This window comes from Pongo pygmaeus, chromosome 3 (assembly GCF_028885625.2).
Source record: "Pongo pygmaeus isolate AG05252 chromosome 3, NHGRI_mPonPyg2-v2.0_pri, whole genome shotgun sequence".
Classification (NCBI taxonomy): Eukaryota; Metazoa; Chordata; class Mammalia; order Primates; family Hominidae; genus Pongo; species Pongo pygmaeus.
Genome location: NC_072376.2, coordinates 64,405,279 through 64,431,116, shown reverse-complemented (window position 1 = coordinate 64,431,116; position 25,838 = coordinate 64,405,279). Strand labels below are relative to the sequence as shown.

Here is a 25,838-nt window from a genome sequence, read left to right as displayed (position 1 = left end):
TTTTTTTTTTTCCAATCTTCAGTTTTCCTACACAAAGAATCCATCCTACTTCTGGGTCCTTCTGATAAGTTCAAATACCTTCTGGGCTTTCTCCTAAGAGCAAATAATCATCTCTCAACTGGTTTGTCAGATTGCAATCCAATTGATAAATTAACATTCACTTTTACTCAGCATGATATATTATCTTCCCAGAAAAAATTATATTTCCATTGTGCCAATTCTCCTTAATTATGTACTTCCTGCTATTAAACATTTGTAAATGCTATTGGATGGACTCTAGATATAAGTGAAGCAACAGGAATCTTACATCTGACAAATAGGAAATCTTCCCACATTATATGCTTTGGTAATGGGAAATCCTGTCTATATTTTCTTGCCTCCTATACATGTGCAAGTCAGTAGACTTAAAAATAGTTTTTCACTCTTAAAGATCTATAAAAATAGTCTTTCATTATTCATTCAGATTCTATAGTCTTTAAGAAATCATAGGACAAAAATGTCATATACAAGGTGTCATTTAAAGAAAGACTTTAACAGACTGGTCATTTAATAGGATACTACAACTACACAGATTGTTACTAAAATTGTTCAAGAAAGTTATTCACATGTCTTAAAATATGTCACCTTTAAAATATTTTAATACATTCAAGTGTACTACACAGCTTTTCTGGTTTATGAGAATATAAACACATGCTTGATGAAAATACTAACTGTATATGGCATAGAGATGGAAGAGAAGAATGAATTTAAGATGATATATTTTCCAAGTATATATGGGATTTTATACTATTGGTTTTATTTATTTAAAAATGAAGAGAATCTGGATTTTAGAACAGAAGTAATAATTTTATTCCTAATCATGCAAGGCATATTAAAAAAATTAACAAATGTGTAAGCACTAATTAACAGAGCATTTGATCCTTTCTTAACATTTCCAGAGCCAGGTAGCTTTTGTCCTATGTGTGGTATAATAAAATCCATTATGAGACAATCTTTAGCATAATGCATTCGGTATGTCACTGCTATACTCACCTTTCCTAAGAACATCTCAGTTACCTCCAGTAGCCCTAAATAAAGCAACCTAAAGTCCTACTTGCACACTGTGACATTAAGGCCCACCAAGCCCTGACTCTAGAGTACTTTTCTCACCTTAACTCTCAATATTTCTCAGAAACACATAGTGATTTCCTTGTGTACAATTATATCTCACATGGGAATTCACCTTTGCTTATATTTGCATGGCATTTTCTTGTCTCTTGTCAGTTTTACATCAGATCTTTCTGTCTAAAAACATTTTGTACACATGGGTCTCAATCCACATCCTATTCAGCTTTTCAGACCCAGATACAAGTGTCTGTATGTAGCTCCCTTAATGCATTTAGACAGGACTTTTTTCTTCTCTGCTTTACATTTACTATAGCTTAATAGATGTTTACTAGAATATGCCTTAAGATCTAGGTATTTTTATGGATATCTTTCTCCTAATATAATTAAGAACTGTGGCAGCATTGTCTTGGAAATTATACCATATATCAAGTAAATATTTCAGAAAGGAAGGCAGAGGAAAACCTAAAGTCAGGCAATTACATGACCACTTAAACCTGCTTTATAAATGTTGAGAAGTATCCGTGGCACATAGTATTAGGAAGCATCCAGCACAGGAGGATGATGTAGGCTGGGAGGCTAGACCCATCTCATCTTTTCATGTCTTTCTGATTGCTTTATATTCACTGGAAGCTGATTAGATTGTGCCCATCAGATTAAGGGTGGATCTGCCTTCCCCAGGCCACTGACTCAAATGTTAATCTCTTTTGGTCAACACCCACACAGCCACACCCAGGATTAATACTTTGTATCCCTCAATCTATTCAAGTTGACACTCAGTATTAACCACCACAGTGAGCATTTGATAAATTTTAGCTATTTTCTTATATTGTAATTAAAACCAATTTAGACACATCTTCAGAAACAAACAGCCCTGTGATTCTGTTTCCTTTTAAGTACATTCAAAGCTCTGTCTGTAAGATGAAACAATACATTTCAGATGTTTATGCACTTTTGCTTTAGCTAAATCATTGTCTAGCGTAGAAGTAAAAATGCTCAAATGACAAGATCTCATAGTTTTCATTTTTCAAGTTTTTTCCCCAGTTTGTGGATAGAAGAAATTTTTTTTAACCAAGATGTTGACATCCCACGTTTTTGGTAAAGACTTGACCCCTGTTTCCAGGTGGTCCTTAAAACAGTGCTACACTTCTTACATATTCCTGCACATCATCTATAAGAGGGATATGTAGCCTAGAAATAGATGAAACAACAGGTTTCCACAAGGGTACAGACTTTGAGTCAAAGGACACCGTGAAAAAGGGTGTCCTGAATTTATTCTTAGAGACTAATTTCCTTGCCACTCTTGAATTTTGCTTATAGCACCAGAATTTTATTACCACCATTTTCTTTTTCTGAAATATGTCAAATATTTGAAAACATAGAAGTAGATGATAGGTGTGATATATTTCAGTGATTTAAAAATAGTAAATTTTCTAAGCCCTTGAGAAAATTCCTTTTCGTTTTCTTTGGAAAATGTTGAATATGAATCTCACTGAAGTAAAAAACAATTGATTTATGTGCATTGTATTAGTCTGTTCTCACACTAGTAATAAAGACATCCCCAAGACTGGGTAATTTATAAAGGAAAGAGGTTTAATTGACTTACAGTTCTGCATGTCTGGGAAAGCCTTAGGAAACTTACAATCATGGCAGACCTGGGGATGAACATGTTCTTCTTCACACTGTGCCAGGAAGGTGAAAATTGAGAGCCAAGTGAAGGGGGACGCCCCTTATAAAACCATCAGATCTCCTGAGTACTTACTCACTATCACAAGAATAGCATGGGGGAAACCACCCCCATGACTGAATTACCTCCTATTTTGTCCCTCCCACCATACATGGGGATTATGGGAACTACAATTCAAGATGATATTTGGGTGGGAGCACAGCCAAACTATATCATGGGTCAAAACAAAAATGAACTGGATATTATTTATAAGTGCTCCCTCAACCCAATTTGTATTTTTCTTAGGACATTTATTCAACTTCATGAATGTAATACTATGCCAAGTGATTGTTATGCACTGTGATTATTGGACACAAATATTCTTAGGGCTATTACAGACAACTGTTGTGATTAAGTTATTGATAAATTTCACGAGACCATAACAATGTTGCATCAAAAATATTAGAAGACTATTCATGATATCCAGGAATATGCAATTTAATTCTTTGACCATTTTTAATTGGCTTAGAATAGTTTCCTTGGAGAATATTTAATAGAGATTACTCATGAGAGAAAACAGAAGAAAATAGGAATGGAATCTGTTGGGCACAGCTGAAAGTGCAGTGTAAGGGATCTCCTTGTGTACTAGTCACAGGGTTTTTTGGGTAGGGAATCTACACAGTGGCTGACAGCCATTGCCTGAGATGTTCTCAGATGAAACATCTTTACAGGCATGACTGTGCATAGAAAGTTGCACCAGCTGTAGAAATTTCACACCATCTGAACATAGCCTTATCCCTCAGAGTGTAAATAAACTAACTCAAGATTACTAGCAAATCTGGACCATCCAGATGGCTCCAGCAGACATTTAATTGATAAGACAAAGAAACAACTATTATTTAGGGTATTTTAATTTTATTTTGTGCCATGTTTTCATATATGTGTTTATTGAATGAGTGGAGTTGCTACAAGTAAAATCATGAAACTTAGTTTTTCCTCATGCCACTGTCTTTGAAACATAAAATAGTAGATCTCCCTTTTCTGCTTGGACAATATTTGTGGCAGACCTTGTGGCAAGTGTGCTTATTTTAGATATTGAGGTCTAATTTGGGGGCATTAAAATATTCACTGTTATTTAAAGGAAAATGTGAGTTTTTCATTCAGTTCAATGCTTCTCTCCCTACCCTAACTTTATCATGATTCAGTTTCAGAAACCTACATAAAGAAGGGGCACATGGTCACTTTCTTTTGTCTTTTCTTTCCAACTCTTTAATAATAATTGTCCTTTAATATTTCTCCTGTACTCAAATTCAGAGAGGAGTTTCCCTAAAAATAAAAGCCAAGTCAAAAGTGACTAGTGTATCTGACATCTGGCATTGGTGTCTTAGCTGGGATAGATGCCCAAATATGTCTGTCTCCCAATGGACTATTCTGTGGGTTGTTCTGAAACTCCCCCACATGGGAAGCTCTCACTGCAATATTTTGTGAAAAGGTCAATGTACCTTCTGTATTCTCTTCTCACTTCCTGCTTCTGGTGTTACACCACACAAAGACTCCTGATGGAGTCTATACACTCATCTCGTCAGTGTAACCTTCAAGATAATTCATGTCTCTTTGTTTACCAGGGTCCTCTTGGACCCTGAAAAGAGCTAACACACTTGTTCCTTACCCTTCTTATTAGTGCTTCTTGCTTCCTGTCTCTAATTCTCTGCCATTTTCATCTTTCTCCTCAGCTTTACTTTTAAAAGTGTCGATGTCAGAGTCACATACCAAATTCACTACATGCAGATCTCTAGGTGGTTGATCGAATTGATTTGAAGAAGTTTGAGGTGTAAGGGAGAAGTATTTAACATTCTGACTATTATTTCCAATAAATACTCTCTATACATGTTTCTGTATTTGTAGATAAGCTTTAGGTAGATGATGGGATAAAATCTGAAGAACCAACTTTGGGTCAATCCCTCAGCAAGTCCTGAATAAATTATCAAGATATTTATCACCAATTGTTCCCATTTCTGTGCCTCAGTTCAAATTGAAATGACAGGGGACATATCTTTTAATATCCTATCACATATATTTCATGTATACGCTGTCTACATGGCAAATGAATCTTCTGTTTGCTTTCTTGTTTTTTGTTTGTTTGTTTAATATCATCTAATCCTTTATGAAGGCATTTAAGCATTGAACTGAATTCCCTTCCTGTGCCTCAGGAAAAAATTTAGGCACCTATTGGAGCTGAATTATCTTATACTATAAATCTCTCAGTCCTTTTTGAGCAGAACGATAATCAGGTGAAGTACTTACTGAACCATTCAGATACAAAAATATTTATCTTGGTTGATAAGAAATTTAAAAACAAAATGTACTGTGGCAGAATATATTACAAAGAGGAAAAAGAGAGAGATTTTATATAAGGCTTCTCTAAGATGTAGTAGAAGAACTCCCTCTTTTTTTGTTTATATAATTGAGATTTGAAAAATGTCCACAGTGCAAGCTGATAGCTTTCAACTAGTTCTCAATTATGAAGGATGTTTTTAAATTCTGAATTTCTGTAGGACTCTAAACAGAGAGAAACTGGAGAGCCAAGGGACCTGAAGTCAAAGTTCAAAAGTGTGACCAAAATTAAGAAATATTACAAGTATATTAAAATTAAGCAGATTATCAAATTCTAAGTGTAGAAATAAGGTTAGGTCTGTTTGAGTAAACACATGTTTACTTAAATTATTTTATATATACCAAATATTTATAGATTGAGGCTAAATTCCAAGAAAGCCACTCTTCAAATTTGAAGATGTTGCCATCTTACAAAAGATTTTACATAATCTTTAAACAAAAGCATATAGTCATACATAAAAAAGCTTTCTTTCTTTTTTTTTTTTTAAGGTGGAGTTTCACTCTTGTTACCCAGGCTGGAGTGCAATGGCACAATCTCGGCTCACCACAACCTCCACCTCCCGGGTTCAAGGGATTCTCCTGCCTCAGCCTCCCAAGTAGCTGGGATTACAGGCATGCACCACCACACCTGGCTTATTTTGTATTTTTAGTAGAGATGGGGTTTCTCCATGTTGGTCAGGCTGGTCTTGAACTCCCGATCTCAGGTGATTCACCCACCTTGGCCTCCCAAAGTGCTGGGATTACAGGCATGAGCCAACGCACCCAGCCAAAAACACACTCTTTAAGGCTAAAATCATTTTACTCCATATTGTGTTGCATATATTAAACAGTAGCTTTAACAAAACACGTAAGAATTTTAAATATTAACCAAAAAAATTCTTAAAAAATCAATTTATGTCATCCCCACATCACTGTGACTTATCTGTATAATAAATTCATTTAATTCTATTACATTTATTTTTTATTAGAATGTTGCTATTTACTGTGAAGGGTCAAATGATACAGTTATATAGTATAGCACCACCAGAAAAATATTTCATAGCAAGAGGAAACATTGAGAAAATATAGAAAATAGTTCAATTGATTGGACATGAACAAATATCTTTTAAATACGGATATACTGGTGACCAGAGTCTCTAAGAAAATTTTAAATTTCTAAGAAATTTTTAAGAAATTTTAAATTTCTAAGAAAATTTTAAATCTATTAATGAATTATATATATATATATACACACACATATATATGCTAATGAAAAAATATGAGAAATAAATCATGGTCAACATTTCAAAATTTATAATTTTTAGGATACCACAATTTTCTGGATTTTTAATGTAGCATTTTATTTAGTCAGGAAAATTTACTGAATGTTTTTGTGCAAGGCCCTGGGGGATGCAAAATAGGGTAATTTGAAGTCATTGGCCTTCAAAGAGATAAATTGTTAAACAAAGAAGATAAGGTACATGGTGCCTGATTGACAAGGATGGCGATTCAGAGTTAGGAGGCAGAAAATGCCACAAGAAACATGATGCTTTCCCAATACTTTGCATTTACCTAATAAGTTTTATCATATGAAATGAGTGGCGGGGATCATAATTTTATGACTGTGCACTCTGACTTTGTGCCCTTGGACAAATTATATATCTTGAGTCCTCATTTATTTTTTCTTCACAATAAGATAGTAGTTCCTAATGCATGAAATTGCTGTCAGAATTAAGCTATATCTTTTTTTAAAATTTTTTAAATTAATTTTTTAGATGGATTTTCACTCTTGTTACCCAGGCTGGAGTGCATTGGCATGATCATGGGTCACTGTAACCTTCACCTCCCAGGTTCAAGTGATTCTCCTTCCTCAGCCTTCTGAGTAGCTGGGATTACAGGTGCCCACCACCATGCCCGGCTAATTTTGTATTTTTAGCAGAGATGGGATTTCACCTTGTTGGCCAGTCTGGTCTCGAACTCCAGACCTCAAGAGATCCGCCCACCTCAGCCTCTCAAAATGCCGATTACAGGCGTGAACCACTACACCCGGCCCTATATCTTTAACTTGGACAGTGCTAGACATACAATCAACTGTCAATTAATAATAGTAACTTAATATAAATTATTAGAAAATTTTATTGTTACTCCCACTTGACATGTGAAATGCTGCCTACCCTTAAGCAGCTTGTATCTGGCAGAGTTACCTAAGAAAAGCATGTCTATATGGCTCACTCCATGGCTTTCTTAGGAAGATTCCTTTAAATGTCATGCAGTTTTCCATTTTCTCCTTCATCCCTTAACATTAAACCTTCCAGATGTTTCTTTTCCATTCTAAAAGCATGTACAGAAGAACAGAGAATAAATTGCATAATCTGGTTAGCACCTAAGTGGCAGAATCCTAATTCTGGTCCCTGTTGACAAAGCCAGTGTATCTTTTCCTACACGAAAAGAAGGAAACTTAAGAGGGAGCAATGACTTTGGGCTGGAGGGAAATGATCAGAATTTAAGCTGGATACTAAAGGGTACTATGCTCATTAGAGATCGCATTGATCTGCATGTGACACATTTCAGCTAAACATGGGGGATTCGCTGAAATTTTTCCTCTTATAAAAAGTGCTCACAGCCAGATAGTGCCTGGCTTTGGTTCACCAGCTTGAGGATGCTGGGGCTAAATTTCCTTTCTCTATTCTTCATACTGTCAGATGGATGTTGAAGCTCCAGCCATTACATTATTTAGACAGCAGGGGAGAAAAAGGAAATGGGAAGTTTGACACATGTATTAGTAGAGCAAATTTGCCCTCCTATGCCCGGCACATTTCCAGTTTTCTGTCATTTTTCAGAAATGTGTCATATGATCATCCCTTCCTATAAGAGACTCCGGAAAGAAGTTTTACCTTTTAAGGTTCATGACAGTGAATCTGATGAGACTGGTAAAATGATGGGAATGTATACCGAGTGAACCACAAATTATGTGCCCCAAAGGTGGGCTTACTTGCATGGCCAGAGATGGGAGAAAGAAATTACAAGCAACCAAAGGTTCAGAGATTTTGGAGACTGATGAATAATCTAGTCAGAATCAGAAAGCAGTGGTTCTTAGGGGTCAATCAGGCCGGGCAAGGTGGCTCATGCCTGTAATCCCAGCATGCTGGGAGACCGAGGTGGCCAGATCACGAGGTCAGGAGATCAAGTCCATCCTGGCCAACATGGTGAAACTCCGTCTCTACTAAAACTACAAAAATTAGCTGGGTGTGGTGTCAGGTGCCTGTAATCCCAGCTACTCAGGAGGCTGAGGCAGGAGGATTGCTTGAACCCAGGAGGCAGAGGCTGCAGTGAACCGAGATTGTGCCACTGCACTCTAACCTGGTGACAGAACAAGAATCTATCTCAAAATAAATAAATAGATAAATAAATAAATACAGTCAACCAAAGGAGTGGGGAAACATTTATTTAAAAACAGGAAAAAGTCTCATGAGAGATACAAATGAAGACAGTGTTTTAGAAATTACAGAGATTATGGTTACAACTCTGAGAAAGATAGAGTGTAGGAGGAAAAGAGAGAAAATGTGAAGATAATCCTTGAGAATAGCTTCACTGAGAAAGCAGTAATAAGACCAAGGAAAGGTGCGGCCAGAGAAGCAAGACAAGGTGGAGAGTGAGTAGCGTCATAGAAGCCCATGCAGTGAAGGAAAGCAGGGTCACTATTTGGAGACTTCAACTATCCTACACTTGCATTAAGAAAAATGAAATGAAAAACCCACTGCTTTTAAAGTTTCTTCCATGACTTCAGAGAGAAATTCTTGTAGACTCTCTGGGAAATGTCATGACTCAAGGCTTGAGCTAATTGATGGAAGAGGATAGCAGCTGGAATAAAATACAAATTATTTTAGAAGTTTTGCTGTCAAAGAGAAGGGAATTCAGTGAGGTTGGGAGTTACAGAAGATAACAAACATAAGAAAAGTTATTTTATGTAGTTTTTGTGTTTTGTTGTTAATGAGGAAATATTAGCATGTGTGTCAGAAAAATGCTAGCGGAAATTTAGAGATTAAAATGGAAAAAAATAGGAGGGAAAATACTTGGCTTTTTAAGTGGATGTTTTATTTATTTTTGATTGTTCAAAGTCTGATAATGTACAGACTTACATGCTTGCCAAATATAGTTCATTTGTTTAAGTAAGAGGGAATAACATTTATTAAACTGTTGAATGTTTACTATATTCCAGCAAAGTTACACAGGTTATCTCATTTGGTGATTGAAAAATTCCTAAGAATATCTGCTTCAAAATGTTGGCGTGAGAATGCAATTATCAACATGTAAAATGCTTAAAATAGGTCCTAGCATGTTATAAGCAGTACTACTATAGTTATAATTAATAGCAATTGTAGAAACAATATTTTACACTGCTTTCTTTTATAGAAAACTGGAGTTCAAGTAATTTAATAAATGGATCTGCATTAATGAAAGAAAGTAAATTAGAAATTACTTTGAAAGAAACTAAATTAGAATTCTGTCTCAGGTGTGTCTGACTCCAAACCCCACTGAGTTTCAGGAGGAACAGATTCTGTTAAACATCTTAAGGAGAGTGTCACAGTCATAGGCCTAGTTCAGGGACAGAGACAGTCTTCTACAGACTTAGTAGAGGAGTTGAGTTTATCAAAAGCAATGAATAATTCAAAACTCAATTCTTAGATAATGTTATGGTTATTAAAAGAGAATACAAGGTAGGAACAAAATGTCAGCAGCAAAATGGGTAACCAGGATGAGCACAAGTTGGAGTCATTAGTAGTCAGGGTATTGCCTAATATTGGTGAGGTGCTCCTTAAATTTCTTCTGCTAAAATGTTAGATTTTTTTTCTGGAGGCTAGAACTATCCTACACTTGCATATGGGAGGCAAGCAAATTTAACTTTTAGAAAGAATGGCATGCAAATGCTAAGAATCAGGTAAGGCATTTAATACTAAAAACTCAGTTATTAAATCAAGTTAAATAGAATAATCCTAAATTCTTTAAATGTTTATGTAGTGCAGTTTGCAATATACTGAATCACTGATCCTTGGATCTTAGGGCACTATATCAATTTATATATATATAATCAATCCAGATATGGTCAATTTTTCATAAAAAAGTAATTGTTATTAACCACAGAAATGAGCACTCAAATAGAAACCACATGTAGTTACTGTATTCTTAATTTTGGAGACTTTAATGACTTTGAAATATTAATTTATGTATTTATTTATCCTTCACTTCACAAACATTTATTATAAAGTACCGTTCAGAAGCCAGTATGTTTGGAAATAAATAATGAGCTGGCTCTCACCTGTAATCCCAGCACTTTGGGAGGCCGAGGCAGGCAAATCACGAGGTCAGGAGATCGAGACCATCCTGGCTAACATGGTGAAACCCCGTCTCTACGAAAAATATAAACAATTACCCAGGCGTGGTGGTGGGCGCCTGTAGTCCCAGCTACTCGGGAGGCTGAGGCAGGAGAATGGCGTGAACCTGAGAGGGAGAGCTGGCAGTGAGCTGAGATCGTGCCACTGCACTCTAGCCTGGGCAACAGAGTGAGACTCCATCTCTAATAATAATAATAATAATAATAATAATAATAATAATAATAATGAGCTGTATACCTGTAAGAAAGATGGAGTATTCCAGAGTGAAAAAGCCATACACTTCAGAATTAGGAATTATATACCATCACATAACATATAGATTACAAAAGTAATACAAGAAGGATTTGCAAATGAAGTAATGTATTCTTTCACACTGAATCTAAGATTTGTATATATAATTATATAAATAATTATATCCAATTAGAAAGGTTAAAAAAGGCAAATATAACAGTTATTTTAAAATCCCAGGGACTGTGTATATATGTGTTTATTAAAGAAGCTGTCAAAATTAACCTTTTAGAATTGTAACTAAATGCAAGTCCAGCTGCTCACTGCTCGAGGGCCAGAATACAAGAAGCAAAGTGTAGTGAAAGGAAAGCAACTTCATTCAAATGCTAGCAGTTGGGAAATGGTCAGGTTCTTGCCTCCAAAAGACCATTTCAAATGTTAGTCTTGGGAGAAGGGGTTTAAAAGGGAGAGACTTGGTATGGAAACCAGCAGGAGAAACACAGGGTGCAGGTCTGAATATCTTGTTCCAAAGGCTATCTTGAGTCACCGTCCACCTGGAGTGCTGGCTGGACCATCTCGGTTGTGGCTGGGTTGTAGATGATTATCTGTCCTGAGGCAATCTCCTTGCTGGGGAGAATTCCGCAGCTGGGCCTCCTTGCCTGGCTTATTATAAAATTAGACCCTGGAATTTCTTAACAAGCATGCCGTTAGATAAGTGTGTATGGTGCAAGGGACTGTCTGCTGGGAAACAGGGAAGCAGAGTTTCGAAGTACATTTCAAGGCTTTATCTCAAGGCTAAGAAAAAATGTTTCTACAATCTGTTTCAAGGTTACATCTTAAGACTTGAGAGGAAAAAAAGGAAAAAAAAAGGTTTAAAATGAGTTTCATAGTTAAAATACTTGGTTACAAAATTAAATAAAATGCATTCACATGGGAACATCATCATCGATATATGCACAAACACATATGCACATAAATTTTCACTGCTATTGATGTTTACTATCTACTCATTTAGTATAAACGCTTGTTTCAAGAAAGATTAAGTGTTAAAAATCATAACTTTATCTGAGAGATGAATGAGTTAAGGCTAATTAAGTACTTCATTAAAGAAAGAGAACATACTAAAGTATTAATTATATTTAAAGCCTCAAACAATATACTTAAATTATGTGCTGAGCAGTTTTTTTTAAATGAGTAAGTTACAAGGCTTGTTTAGAGTAAAAAATAAGAGTGTTTTATCTATCGAAATCAAATTTTGCTAAGGCAGTTTCTAAAAATGATGAGCCAAGAGGCTGTTAAATATTTTAGCAAATGTTATATTTATGAAACAATAACAATGCCAATTTATATTCTTTTCTGTGCTTAAGTACTAGATATAATGTCATGTAGGTCAGATGAAGGATATTTATATTTAAAGTGTTCTGACATCTCACTGGTTCTCAGTATAGATAGAAAGATGTTAACTAATTCTAGGCTTTTAAAATTAATTCAGGGATAACCAACCATACAACAACTATTGAGTTTATAATTTCCAATTCAGCAGAGAAAAAAAATGATAAACCTAATAATTGGAAATTGACTAAATGTCTTCATAAAGACAGAGATTTGTGGAATTCAATTTTTTAAAAAGTTCAACTATATAGTTGCTTTTTATAAGGAGTATAACTAAAATGTAAGGACATGAAACTCAGCTGCCCACCTGAGCTGCTCATTCCCAGCACATGGGCAGTGAGGACATAGCGAGTGACGAGGAACACATGGTCATCCACGAGGAGGGGGTGATGATGTCATTGCTGATGACGGCTTTAGCACCACTGACACTGATCTCAAGTTCAAGGAGTGGGTGACCGGCTGAGAGTGGGGACAGCTCTGGGGAGGAGCCAGAGGGCAACAAGGGCTTTGGTGGGAAGGTATTTGCACCTGTCATTTTTTCCTTCTTTACTCCTGCCGCCCCTTGCTGGATCCTGAGCCCCCAGGGTCCCCCGATCCAACTGCAGTTTTTGGCAAAGTCTATGGTCCCACCCCGTCCTCCTCCTACACATACTCGGATGCTTCCTCCTCAACCTTGGCACCCACCTCCTTCTTACTGGGCCCAGGAGCCTTCAAGCCCAGAAGTCTGGTCAGGGCAGCAGAGCGGGCCCCCTACAGCCCCTATCCCTGGGGATGGGGGCCCAGGGACGCCTTCCAAGGCGACCTGTTTCCTCCCAATGGATCCTGCCACATTCTGGTGCGAGAGACCTGAAAGTGTGGGCGACCTGGAGCTACCAGGCCCCTCAGTCATTGCGGTCCCTCCCAACACTAAGGCTTTCCTAGGCAGCAGCTGGGCTGAGCCACCCGGGGGGCAGAGCCTGAATAGGAGAAACTGACTGGGCTTTGGGGGTCAGGGCAGAGGGAACACCACGGACATGGATCCCACACTGGAGGACCCCACCATGCCCAAATGCAAAATGAGAAGATGCTCCAGCTGCAGCCCAAAGCCCAACACCCCCAAGTGTGCCATGTGTGATGGGGACAGCTTCCCCTTTGTCTGCACAGGTGGAGAAGCTGAGGACGCGCTGAGGGAACCGGAGACCGAGAAGGCGCTGTCCTCTTCACTGCACACGCCCTGGACCAGTGCCGGCACTGATCATGCAGCTCTTCCAGGCCCACTGCTTCTTCCTGTCCACTAGGCCACAGCCGCCCTCCAGGCCCACTATGCACACATCTTCCCCTCCAAGGTTTGTTCTGCCCCTGCCCTGACTCCCAGCCCTGCGGGGGTCCTGACCCCACCTCACCTGGCTCAGACTCTGACGCTGCCCTGGCTGCCCCACCACTGCCTCTGCCCGAGAGTCACGTGAGGCTGACAGTAGGGGCAGGGGCAGCAGTGGTGCCAGTTGGGGGGCGGTCCAGTGGGAGGAGCCTCAGCCTCGCAGGCTGCTCTGTGGGATTGATGACTGCATGATCTTCTGGGCACCTCACGGATCTTCAACTGCAGATGAAATGGATGCTGGTGGTGGGTGCAGGGCCGCTGGGAGCTGCTGCATGGGTCCCAGAGGCTGGACTGGGGCAGGTGCCAACTGAAGCTGCTGGGGCAGCATGGGCAGGATGTTCTGCACACAAACCTTGGAGAAGAAGATGTGTGCATAGCGGGTCCACTGCTGCTGCCCCTGCCCTGACTCCCAGCCCTGCCTGACCCCATCTCACCCTGCTCAGGCTCTGGCACAACCCTGGCTGCCCTGCCACTGCCTCTGCCCCAGAGTTGGGGCCTCGACAGCCTGGCTGGAAGGGGACACCCCAGCCCTGCCTCAACACCTGGGTCCCTCCATAACTACCACAGGCAGGTGGGTGACCCCAAAGAAGATCCCAGGACTCACAGTACCCCCTGAGAACATGGACAGTATGTGGGGGTAGCAATGGAGGGCAGGATGGTTATCTTCTGCTGGGTAAAGCCATTTAATCCTTTCAGTTTGGGTGGGACGGAATAAGGCCTGCTTCTTTTTTTTTTTTTTTTTTTTTGGAGACATAGTCTTGCTCTGTCGCCCAGGCGGGAGTGCAGTGGTGCAATCTTGGCTCACAGCAACCTCTTCCTGCCAGGTTCATGCCATTCTCCTGCCTCAGCCTTCCGGGTAGCTGGGATTACAGGTGCACGCTACCACATCCGGCTAATTTTTGTATTTTTAGTACAGACAGGGCTTCACCATCTTGGCCAGGCTGATTTTGATCTCCTGACATCGTGATCCGCCTGCCTCCACCTCCCAAAGTGCTGGGCTTACAGGCGTGAGCCACCATGCCTGGCCAAGGCCTGCTCCTCTTATATATACCCCCTACCCCTGCAGCTGTGCCAGGGGAAAGCTGGGCAGTTTCCCTCCTCCGAGCCCCTGTACATACCATGAAGCATGGGACCTTCAGAGCTTTTCACTTTTCGGAAAATAGCTCCTGCTGGGGCTACAAGATGGAGTGTGAAGAGGGCCTTGGGCCACAGGGAGGCGCCTGTGGAATAGGGGGAGTTCATGCATCCCTTCTTTCCCCAGAGGGGCTGGACTCAGGTGAGTATGGGGGTGGGGGCTCCTGCACTTCGACACAGGCAGCGGCAGGGTTTTCTCCCCATTCCCTCTGCACTCTCAACTTGAGTTGTACTTTTTAAGAAAGTGATTCACCCTGCCTTTGCCCCCTTCCCCAGAACAGAACACGTTGATCATGGGCGATATTTCTTATTGTGCCAAAAAGTTGCCATGACCATCATTAAACCTGCTTAACACCAAATAATAAGGAAAATAAAATAAAAAATTCGGGCTTGGTGCAGAAACTCACTCCAAATAAATTACCTATCAAAATATTTATATAATGGTGGAAAATTCCAAAATTCCATATTTTGGGATTTATACACAAAAGATAAAAAAATTAGAGGCCAAGAGGCTGCCGGAAGGGAAAAACGGGACCTGGAAAGGCCATTGTGAGGAATGAGCTGGGCCTAAAGAGGCCACTGGCAGGTGGGAGCTGGGCCTGCCGAAGTGGCCAAAAAGCAGGAGCTCGGGAATGGGGAGGCCACAGTGAGGCGAGAGCTAGCTGGGCATGGAGAGTCTGCCGTTAGGCCAAGACCGGGCCCGTGCAGGCCTTTGGGAGGCAGGAGGCCGGGCCTGCAAAGGCCAACTGGAGGTCAAGTTCTGGGCCTGAAGAGGCCGCCGAAAGTCAAAACCAGGGCCTGGGAAGTCCGCCGAGAGCCATGAGCTGGGCTGGGCCGAAAGAGGCCACTGGGAGGCAGGAGGAGCTGGGCCTGGAGAGACTGACTTGAGGAAGTTTTTTTTCCTTTTTAAAAAATTTTTATTTTATAGTGGCAAGAAAATTAGCATGAGGTCTACCCTCAACAAAAGTTTAAATGTAAAATACAGTATTGTTCACTATACGAACAATGTTGGGTAGCAGATGCCTAGAAATTTTTCAATTTGCATAACTGAGATTTTATAACCATTGATCAGCAACTTTCCATTTCCCCTTTACCCTGGCCCTTGAAAACCACCGTTTATTCTTTTTTTTTGACCTAATTGATATTTATAGCATGCTTCATACGACTGCAGAATATACATTCTTTTTCTTCTTTTTATTATTATTATTATTATTATTATACTTTAGGCTCTATGGTACATGTGCGCAACGTGCAGGTAAGTTACATATGTATACATGTGCCATGCTGGTGCGCTGCACCCACCAACTCGTCATCTAGCATTAGGTATATCTCCCAATGCTATCCCGCCCCCCTCCCCCCACCCCACAACAGTCCCCAAAGTGTGATGTTCCCCTTCCTGGGTCCATGTGTTCTCATTGTTCAATTCCCACCTATGAGTGAGAATATGCGGTGTTTGGTTTTTTGTTCTTGTGATAGTTTACTGAGAACGATGATTTCCAATTTCATCCATGTCCCTACAAAGGACGTGAACTCATCATTTTTTATGGCTGCATAGTATTCCATGGTGTATATGTGCCACATTTTCTTAATCCAGTCTATCATTGTTGGACATTTGGGTTGGTTCCAAGTCTTTGCTATTGTGAATAATGCCACAATAAACATACGTGTGCATGCGTCTTTATAGCAGCATGATTTATAGTCCTTTGGGTATATACCCAGTAATGGGACGACTGGGTCAAATGGTATTTCTAGTTCTAGATCCCTGAGGAATCGCCACAATGACTTCCACAAGGGTTGAACTATTTACAGACCCACCAACAGTGTAAAAGTGTTCCTATTTCTCCACATCCTCTCCAGCACCTGTTGTTTCCTGACTTTTTAATGATTGCCATTCTAACTGGTGTGAGATGGTATCTCATTGTGGTTTTGATTTGCATTTCTCTGATGGCCAGTGATGGTGAGCATTTTTTCATGTGTTTTTTGGCTGCATAAATGTCTTCTTTTCAGAAGTGTCTGTTCATGTCCTTTGCCCACTTTTTGATGGGGTTGTTTTTTTCTTGTAAATTTGTTGGAGTTCATTGTAGATTCTGGATATTAGCCCTTTGTCAGATGAGTAGGTTGCAAAAATTTTCTCCCATTTTGTAGGTTGCCTGTTCACTCTGATGGTAGTTTCCTTTGCTGTGCAGAAGCTCTTGAGTTTAATTAGATCCCATTTGTCAATTTTGGCTTTTGTTGCCGTTGCTTTTGGTGTTTTTGACATAAAGTCCTTGCCCATGCCTATGTCCTGAATGGTATTGCCTAGGTTTTCTTCTAGGGTTTTTATGGTTTTCGGTCTAACATTTAAGTCTTTAATCCATCTTGAATTGATTTTTGTATAAGGTGTAAGGAAGGGATCCAGTTTCAGCTTTCTACATATGGCTAGCCAGTTTTCCCAGCACCATTTATTAAATAGGGAATCCTTTCCCCATTGCTTGTTTTTCTCAGGTTTGTCAAAGATCAGATAGTTGTAGATATGTGGCATTATTTCTGAGGGCTCTGTTCTGTTCCATTGATCTATATCTCTGTTTTGGTACCAGTACCATGCTGTTTTGGTTACTGTAGCCTTGTAGTATAGTTTGAAGTCAGGTAGCGTGATGCCTCCAGCTTTGTTCTTTTGGCTTAGGATTGACTTGGCGATGCGGGCTCTTTTTTGGTTCCATATGAACTTTAAAGTAGTTTTTTCCAATTCTGTGAAGAAAGTCATTGGTACCTTGATGGGGATGGCATTGAATCTGTAAATTACCTTGGGAAGGATGGCCATTTTCATGATATTGATTCTTCCTACCCATGAGCATGGAATGTTCTTCCATTTGTTTGTATCCTCTTTTATTTCCTTGAGCAGTGGTTTGTAGTTCTCCTTGAAGAGGTCCTTCACATCCCTTGTAAGTTGGATTCCTAGGTATTTTATTCTCTTTGAAGCAATTGTGAATGGGAGTTCACTCATGATTTGGCTGTTTGTCTGTTATTGATGTATAAGAATGCTTGTGATTCTTCTACATTGATTTTGTATCCTGAGACTTTGCTGAAGTTGCTTATCAGCTTAAGGAGATTTTGGGCTGAGACAATGGGGTTTTCTAGATATATTATCATGTCATCTGCAAACAGGGACAATTTGACTTCCTCTTTTCCTAATTGAATACCCTTGATTTCCTTCTCTTGCCTAATTGCCCTGGCAAGCACTTCCAACACTATGTTGAATAGAAGTGATGAGAGAGGGCATCCCTGTCTTGTGCCAGTTTTCAAAGGGAATGCTTCCAGTTTTTGCCCATTCAGTATGATATTGGCTGTGGGTTTGTCATAAATAGCTTTTATTATTTTGAGATACGACCCATCAATACCTAATTTATTGAGAGTTTTTAGCATGAAGGGTTGTTGAATTTTGTCAAAGGCCTTTTCTGCATCTATTGAGATAATCATGTGGTTTTTGACTTTGGTTCTGTTTATATGCTGGATTACATTTATTGATTTGCGTATATTGAACCAGCTTTGCATCCCAGGGATGAAGCCCACTTGATCATGGTGGATAAGCTTTTTGATGTGCTGCTGGATTCTGTTTGCCAGTATTTTATTGAGGATTTTTGCATTAATGTTCATCAAGGATATTGGTCTAAAATTCTCTTTTTTTGTTGTGCCTCTGCCAGGTTTTTGTATCAGGATGATGCTGGCGTCATAAAATGAGTTAGGGGAAGAGTCTTGCTCTTTAGCCAAGGCCGGAGTGCATTGGTGCTATCTTGGCTCACAGCAAGTTCCGCCTCCCGGGTTCACGCCATTCTCCTGCCTCAGCCTCCCTAGTAGCTGGGACTACAGGCGCCCGCTCCCGCGCCCGGCTAATTTTTTGTATTTTTAGTAGAAACGGGGTTTCACTGTTTTAGCCATGATGGTCTCGATCTCCTGACCTCATGATCCGCCCACCTCAACCTCCCAAAGTGCTGGGATTACAGGCGTGAGCCACCACGCCCGGCCTTGACTTGAGGAAGTTTTGCACCTGGAGAGGCTGACGAGAGGACGGAGCTGGGCCCGGGGAGGCTGCCTTGCAGCTCTTCCAGGCCCAATTCCAGGCCAACTTGAGGATGACTTGGGCTTGCAGAAGCTGCCGGGAGGCCGGAGCTGGCCCTGGAGAGACCGACTCAAGGGCAGTCTGGGCCTGCAGAGGCCACCAGGAGGAAGAGCTGGGCCTGGAGAGGCCGACTGGAGGAAGTCCAGTGCCTGGAGCGGATGCAAAGGAGCAAACGCTAGGCCGCGAAATGCCGCCATGACGTCCCAGTTTGGCCTCCGGGAGGCAGGAGCTGGGCCTGCGGAGGCCGCCCTGAGGTGGGAGCCTGGCCCGAGGAGGCCACGGTGCCAGGCAACAGGTGGGCCTGGAGGGCCCACTGTGAGGTAGAGGCCGGGCCTCTAGAGGCCAACGGGAGGCAGGAGCTGGCACCGGAGGGGCCCTCATTGAGGACGCGTTGTGCCTGGAGAGGCCGCCGGGAGGCCGGAGCTGGGCCTGGAGAGGCCGACTTCAGGACAATTTGGGTCTGCAGAGGCCACTGGGAGGCCCAAGCTGGGCCTAGAGGAGCCCACCGACCGGACGCCGTTTGGGGCCTGGAGACGCTTTCGGAGGGCAGGAGCTGAGGCTGGCGAGGCCACCGTGAGGCCTGAGCTGGGCCTGGGGAGCTTGGCTTCTGGAAGTTGTGGGCCTACCAGGGCCACTGGGAGCTAGGCGGGAGCTGAGTCCAAAGAGGTTGTTTGGAGGCCGGAGTCGGGCCTTGAGACGCAGCCGGGAGGAAGAACTGGGCCCAGAGAGAATGCCGGGAGGCTGCAAGTGGGTCTGGAGAGGCCGACTTGAGGAGGCCCAGCCTCTGCCTCCCTCATGGCAGCCTCTGCAGGCCCAGCTGTTCCTCCTGGCTGTGTCTCCCAGCCCAGCTCCTGACTCCCAGCAAGCAAGCTCTTTTGGCTCAGCTCCTGCTGGCGTTTGTAGGCCCCGAAGTTTCTGCAGCCAAGCTCTTCAGGCCCACGTCCTGTCTCCCGGTGGCCTGTACAGGCCCAGCTCTGGCTGGAGAAGAGCCTCTGCAGGCCCCGCTGTTGCCTCCCAGGGGAATCTCCAGACCCAGCTGTCGTCCCACGGCGGCCTCCCGGGACCAAGTCCCTGCCTGCCTCCCGGCAGCCCACGTGCAGCCCAGCTCCTCCCTCACGGTGGCCTGTTCAGGCCCAACTCATGCCTCTGGCACCCTGCCCAGAGGCGTGAGCCCCTGCCTCACACTGGCCTCTCTCACGCTGAGAGGTCCTCCATCACGCTGGCCTGTTGAGGCCCAGCTCATGACTCCGGTGGCCTCTCCAGACCCAGCCCCTCCCTCGCGGAGGCCATCCGGAGGCCAAGCTCATGCGTCATGGCGGCCTCTCCCGGCCTGGCATTTGCTCCCTTGCATGCGCTCCAGACCCTGCACTTCCTCCAGTCGGCCTCTCCAGGCCCAGCTCTTCCTCCCAGCCACCTCTACAGGCCCAAGTCATCCTCAAGTTGGCCACCCCAGGCCTGCAGACGCCGCTGGGAGGCAGGACAGGCCGACTTGACGACAGTCTGGGCCTGCAGAGGCCGCCGGGAGGAAGAGCTGGGCCTGGAGAGGACGACTGGAGGAAGTGCAGGGCCTGGAGTGCATGCAAAGGAGCAAACGCCAGGCCGGGAGAGGCCGCCGTGACGCATGAGGTTGGCCTCCGGAGGGCCTCCGCGAGGCAGGAGCTGGGCCTGCGGAGGCCGCCCCGAGGTGGGAGCCTGGCCCGAGGAGGCCACGGCAAGGCAAGAGGTGGGCCTGGAGGTCCCACTGTTGAGGTAGAGGCTGGGCATCTAGAAGCCACCAGCCAACAGGCAGGGGCTGGGCCTGGAGAGGCCACCAGAGTCATGAGCTGGGCCTCAAAAAGCTACCGTGAGGGAGCACCTCTCTCAGCGTGACAGAGGTCCTCTGAGAGAGGTCCTCTGAGAGGGGTCCTCTCTCACGCTGCGAGAGGTCCTCTGAGAGGGGTCCTCTCTCACGCTGCGAGAGGTCCTCTCTCACGCTGAGGTCCTCTCTCACACTGAGAAGTCCCAGCATGAGAGAGGACCTCTCTCAGCGTGAGAGAGGCCAGTGTGAGGCAGGGGCTCACGCCTCTGAGCAGGGTGCCAGAGGCACGAGTTGGGCCTCAACAGGCCAGCGTGAGAGAGGCCCTCTGAGAGGGGTCCTCTCTCACGCTGAGAGAGGTCCCTTCTCACGCTGAAAGAGGTCCTCTCTCACACTGAGAGGTCCTCTAACATGTCCTCTCTCACGCTGAGAGAGGCCAGTGTGTGGTAGGGGCTCACGCCTCTGGGCAGGGTGCCAGAGGCATGAATTGGGCCTCAACAGGCCAGCGTCAGGGAGGAACTCTCTCAGTGTGAGGGAGTTCCTCTGAGAGGGATCCTCTCTCAGCGTGAGAGAGGTCCTCTGAGAGAGTCCTCTCTCACGCTGAGAGGGGTCCTCTCTCACGCTGAGAGGGGTCCTCTCTCACGCTGAGAGGGGTCCTCTCACAGGTCCTCTCTCACACTGAGAGAGGTACTCTCACAGGTCCTCTCTCACGCTGAGGTCCTCTCTCACACTGAGAGAAGTCCTAGCGTGAGAGAGGCCAGTGTGAGGCAGGGGCTCACGCCTCTGGGCAGGGTGCCAAAGGCATGAGTTGGGCCTCAACAGGCCACCATGAGGGAGTAGCTGGGCCGCTCACAGGCTGCCGGAAGGCAGGCAGGGAGTTGGCCCCGGGAGGCCGCCGTGGGTCGAGAGCCGGGCATGGAGAGGCCCCTGGGAGGCAAGACCGGGGCCTGCAGAGGCTGTTCTCCAGCCAGAGCTGGGCCAGTTCAGGCACCGGGAGGCAGGAGGTGGGCATGAAGAGCTTGGCTGGAGAAAGTTCGGGGCCTACAAAGGCCAGCGGGAGCTGGGCAGGAGCTGAGCCAAAAGAGCTTGCTTGCTGGGAGGCCAGAGCTGGGCCTGGAGAGGCCGACTTCAGGACAACCTGGGCCTGCAGAGGTTGCCGGGAGGCCCAAGCTGGGCCAGGAGGAGTCCACCAACCGGACGTCATTTGGGGCCTGAAGACGCTGTCGGAGGGCAGGAGCTGAGGCTGGAGAGGCCACCGTGAGGCCTGAGCTGGGCCTGGGGAGCTTGGCTTCAGGAAGTTGTGGGCCTACCAGGGCCGCCGGGAGCTGGGCGGGAGCTGAGTCCAAAGAGGTTGTTGGGAGGCAGGAGTAGGGCCTGGAGATGCAGCAGGGAGGAAGAACTGGGCCCAGAGAGGATGCCGGGAGGCTGCAAGTGGGTCTGGAGAGGCCGACTTGAGGAGGCCCAGCCTCTGCCTCCCTCATGGCGGTCTCTGCAGGCCCAGCTGTTCCTCCAGGCTGCGTCTCCCAGCCCAGCTCCTGACTCCCAGCAAGCAAGCTCTTTTGGCTCAGCTCCTGCTGGCGTTTGTAGGCCCCGAAGTTTCTGCAGCCAAGCTCTTCAGGCCCACGTCCTGCCTCCCAGTGGCCTGTACAGGCCCAGCTCTGGCTGGAGAAGAGCCTCTGCAGGCCCCGCTGTTGCCTCCCAGGGGCCTCTCCGGACCAGCTGTCGCCCCACGGCGGCCTCCCGGGACCAAGTCCCTGCCTGCCTCCTGGCAGCCCGCGTGCAGCCCAGCTCCTCCCTCACGGTGGCCTGTTCAGGCCCAACTCATGCCTCTGGCACCCTGCCCAGAGGCGTGAGCCCCTGCCTCACACTGGCCTCTCTCACGCTGGGAGAAGTCCTCCATCACGCTGGCCTGTTGAGGCCCAACTCATGACTCCAGTGGCCTCTCCAGGCCCAGCCCCTGCCTCGCGGAGGCCCTCCGGAGGCCAAGCTCATGCGTCATGGCGGCCTCTCCCGGCCTGGCATTTGCTCCCTTGCATGCGCTCCAAACCCTGCACTTCCTCCAGTCGGCCTCTCCAGGCCCAGCTCTTCCTCCCAGCCACCTCTACAGGCCCAAGTCGTCCTCAAGTTGGCCACCCCGGGCCTGCAGAGGCCGCTGAGAGGCAGGACAGGCCGACTTGATGACAGTCTGGGCTTGTAGAGGCCGCCGGGAGGCAGGACAGGCCGACTTGACGACAGTCTGGGCCTGCAGAGGCCGCCGGGAGGAAGAGATGGGCCTGGAGAGGCCAACTGGAGGAAGTGCAGGGCCTGGAGTGCATGCAAAGGAGCAAACGCCAGGCCGGGAGAGGCCGCCGTGACGCATGAGGTTGGCCTCCGGAGGGCCTCCGTGAGGCAGGAGCTGGGCCTGCGGTGGCCGTCCCGAGGCGGGAGCCTGGCCCAAGGAGGCCACGGCGAGGCAAGAGGTGGGCCTGGAGGGCCCACTGTTGAGGTAGAGGCTGGGCCTCTAGAAGCCGCCAGCCAACAGGCAGGGACTGGGCCTGGAGAGGCCACCAGATTCATGAGCTAGGCCTCAACAAGCTACCGTGAGGGAGGACCTCTCTCAGCGTGAGAGAGGTCCTCTGAGAGGGGTCCTCTCTCATGCTGAGAGGTCCTCTGAGAGGGGTCCTCTCTCACGCTGAGAGAGGTCCTCTGACAGGTCCTCTCTCATGCTGAGGTCCTCTCTCACACTGAGAACTCCTAGCGTGAGAGAGGACCTCTCTCAGCGTGAGAGAGGCCAGTGTGAGGCAGGGGCTCAAGCCTCTGGGCAGGGTGCCATAGGCATTAGTTGGGCCTCAACAGGCCAGCGTGAGAGCGGCCCTCTGAGAGGGGTCCTCTCTCACACTGAGAGGTCCACTGAGAGGAGTCCTCTCTCACGCTGAGAGAGGTCCTCTGAGAGGGGTCCTCTCTCACGCTGAGAGAGGTCCTCTGAGAGGGGTCCTCTCTCACGCTGAGAGAGGTCCTCTGAGAGGGGTCCTCTCTCACGCTGACAGAGGTCCTCTGAGAGGGGTCCTCTCTCACGCTGAGAGAGGTCCCTTCTCATGCTGAAAGAGGTCCTCTCTCACACTGAGAGGTCCTCTAACATGTCCTCTCTCACGCTGAGGTCCTCTCTCATGCTGAGAGAAGTCCTAGCGTGAGAGAGGACCTCAGCGTGAGAGAGGCCAGTGTGTGGCAGGGGCTCACGCCTCTGGGCAGGGTGCCAGAGGCATGAATTTGGCCTCAACAGGCCAGCGTGAGGGAACACCTCTCTCAGTGTGAGGGAGTTCCTCTGAGAGGGATCCTCTCTCAGCCTGAGAGAGGTCTTCTGAGAGGGTCCTCTCTCACGCTGAGAGGGGTCCTCTCTCACGCTGAGAGGGGTCCTCTCTCACGCTGAGAGAGGTCCTCTCACAGGTCCTCTCTCACACTGAGAGAGGTACTCTCACAGGTCCTCTCTCACGCTGAGGTCCTCTCTCACACTGAGAGAAGTCCTAGCGTGAGAGAGGACCTCTCTCAGCATGAGAGAGGCCAGTGTGAGGCAGGGGCTCACGCCTCTGGGCAGGGTGCCAAAGGCATGAGTTGGGCCTCAACAGGCCACCATGAGGGAGGAGCTGGGCCGCTCGCAGGCTGCCCGGAGGCAGGCAGGGAGTTGGCCCCGGGAGGCCGCCGTGGGTCGAGAGCCGGGTATGGAGAGGCCCCTGGGAGGCAAGAGTGGGGCCTGCAGAGACTGTTCTCCAGCCAGAGCTGGGCCAGTTCAGGCACCGGGAGGCAGGAGGTGGGCATGAAGAGCTTGGCTGGAGAAAGTTCGGGGCCTACAAAGGCCAGCGGGAGCTGGGCAGGAGCTGAGCCAAAAGAGCTTGCTTGCTGGGAGGCCAGAGCTGGGCCTGGAGAGGCCGACTTCGGGATGACTTGGGCCTGCAGAGGTTGCCAGGAGGCCCAAGCTGGGCCAGGAGGAGTCCACCAACCGGACGCCATTTGGAGTCTGGAGACACCATCGGAGGGCAGGAGCTGAGGCTGGAGAGGCCACCGTGAGGCCTGAGCTGGGCCTGGGGAGCTTGGCTTCAGGAAGTTGTGGGCCTACCAGGGCCGCCGGGAGCTGGGCGGGAGCTGAGTCCAAAGAGGTTGTTGGGAGGCCGGAGTCGGGCCTGGAGACGCAGCCGGGAGGAAGAACTGGGCCCACAGAGGATGCCGGGAGGCTGCAAGTGGGTCTGGAGAGGCCGACTTGAGGAGGCCCAGCCTCTGCCTCCCTCATGGCGGCCTCTGCAGGCCCAGCTGTTCCTCCAGGCTGCATCTCCCAGCCCAGCTCCTGACTCCCAGCAAGCAAGCTCTTTTGGCTCAGCTCCTGCTGGCGTTTGTAGGCCCCGAAGTTTCTGCAGCCAAGCTCTTCAGGCCCACGTCCTGCCTCCCGGTGGCCTGTACAGGCCCAGCTCTGGCTGGAGAAGAGCCTCTGCAGGCCCCGCTGTTGCCTCCCAGGGGCCTCTCCAGACCCAGCTGTCAACCCACGGCGGCCTCCCGGGACCAAGTCCCTGCCTGCCTCCTGGCAGCCTGCGTGCAGCCCAGCTCCTCCCTCACGGTGGCCTCTTCAGGCCCAACTCATGCCTCTGGCACCCTGCCCAGAGGCGTGAGCCCCTGCCTCACACTGGCCTCTCTCACGCTGAGAGAAGTCCTCCATCACGCTGGCCTGTTGAGGCCCAGCTCATGACTCCAGTGGCCTCTCCAGGCCCAGCTCCTGCCTCGCGGAGGCCCTCCGGAGGCCAAGCTCATGCGTCACGGCGGCCTCTCCCGGCCTGGCATTTGCTCCCTTGCATGGGCTCCAGACCCTGCACTTCCTCCAGTCGGCCTCTAGAGGCCCAGCTCTTCCTCCCAGCGGCCTCTACAGGCCCAAGTCGTCCTCAAGTTGGCCACCCCAGGCCTGCAGAGGCCGCTGGGAGGCAGGGCAGGCTGACTTGACGACAGTCTGGGCCTGCAGAGGCCGCCGGGAGGAAGAGCTGGGCCTGGAGAGGCCGACTGGAGGAAGTGCAGGGCCTGGAGCACATGCAAAGGAGCAAACGCCTGGCCGGGAGAGGCCGCCGTGACGTATGAGCTTGGCCTCCGGAGGGCCTCCGTGAGGCAGGAGCTGGGCCTGCGGAGGCCGTCCCGAGGCGGGAGCCTGGCCCGAGGAGGCCACGGCGAGGTAAGAGGTGGGCCTGGAGGGCCCACTGTTGAGGTAGAGGCTGGGCCTCTAGAAGCCGCCAGCCAACAGGCAGGGACTGGGCCTAGAGGTCACCAGAGTCATGAGCTGGGCCTCAACA

General features: G+C 46.9%; 1 protein-coding gene and 2 pseudogenes across 1 annotated transcript; all 3 read right to left on the bottom strand.

Annotated features, from left to right (window-relative positions):
• Positions 1–15,214: 15,214 nt before the first annotated feature.
• Positions 15,215–19,124, bottom strand: LOC134739536 (putative uncharacterized protein FLJ44672; annotated as a pseudogene).
• On the bottom strand, positions 15,541–22,438 carry LOC129034783 (putative uncharacterized protein FLJ44672). The gene is made up of 3 exons (XM_063664399.1): positions 22,405–22,438; positions 21,530–22,219; positions 15,541–19,717 (listed from the first exon to the last, which is right to left on the bottom strand). Exons 1-3 carry the CDS (start codon positions 22,436–22,438, stop codon positions 19,674–19,676), a joined length of 768 nt encoding a protein of 255 aa, XP_063520469.1. The 3' UTR covers positions 15,541–19,673.
• Positions 22,439–24,093: 1,655 nt separating this feature from the next.
• On the bottom strand, positions 24,094–24,792 carry LOC134739537 (putative uncharacterized protein FLJ46235; annotated as a pseudogene).
• Between the last annotated feature and the right edge of the window lie 1,046 nt (positions 24,793–25,838).

Coding starts and splice junctions, on each gene's coding strand:
- LOC129034783 (XM_063664399.1), bottom strand. CDS start 22,438: ATGGAGGACTTCTCCCAGCGTGAGAGAGGCCAGT. Junction 22,220..22,404: donor CCAGCGTGAGAGAGGCCAGT/GTGAGGCAGGGG, acceptor AACAGCGGGGCC/TGCAGAGGCTCTTCTCCAGC. Junction 19,718..21,529: donor TGCCCACCTCCTGCCTCCCG/GTGCCTGAACTG, acceptor TTCTCCAGCCAG/AGCTGGGCCTGTACAGGCCA.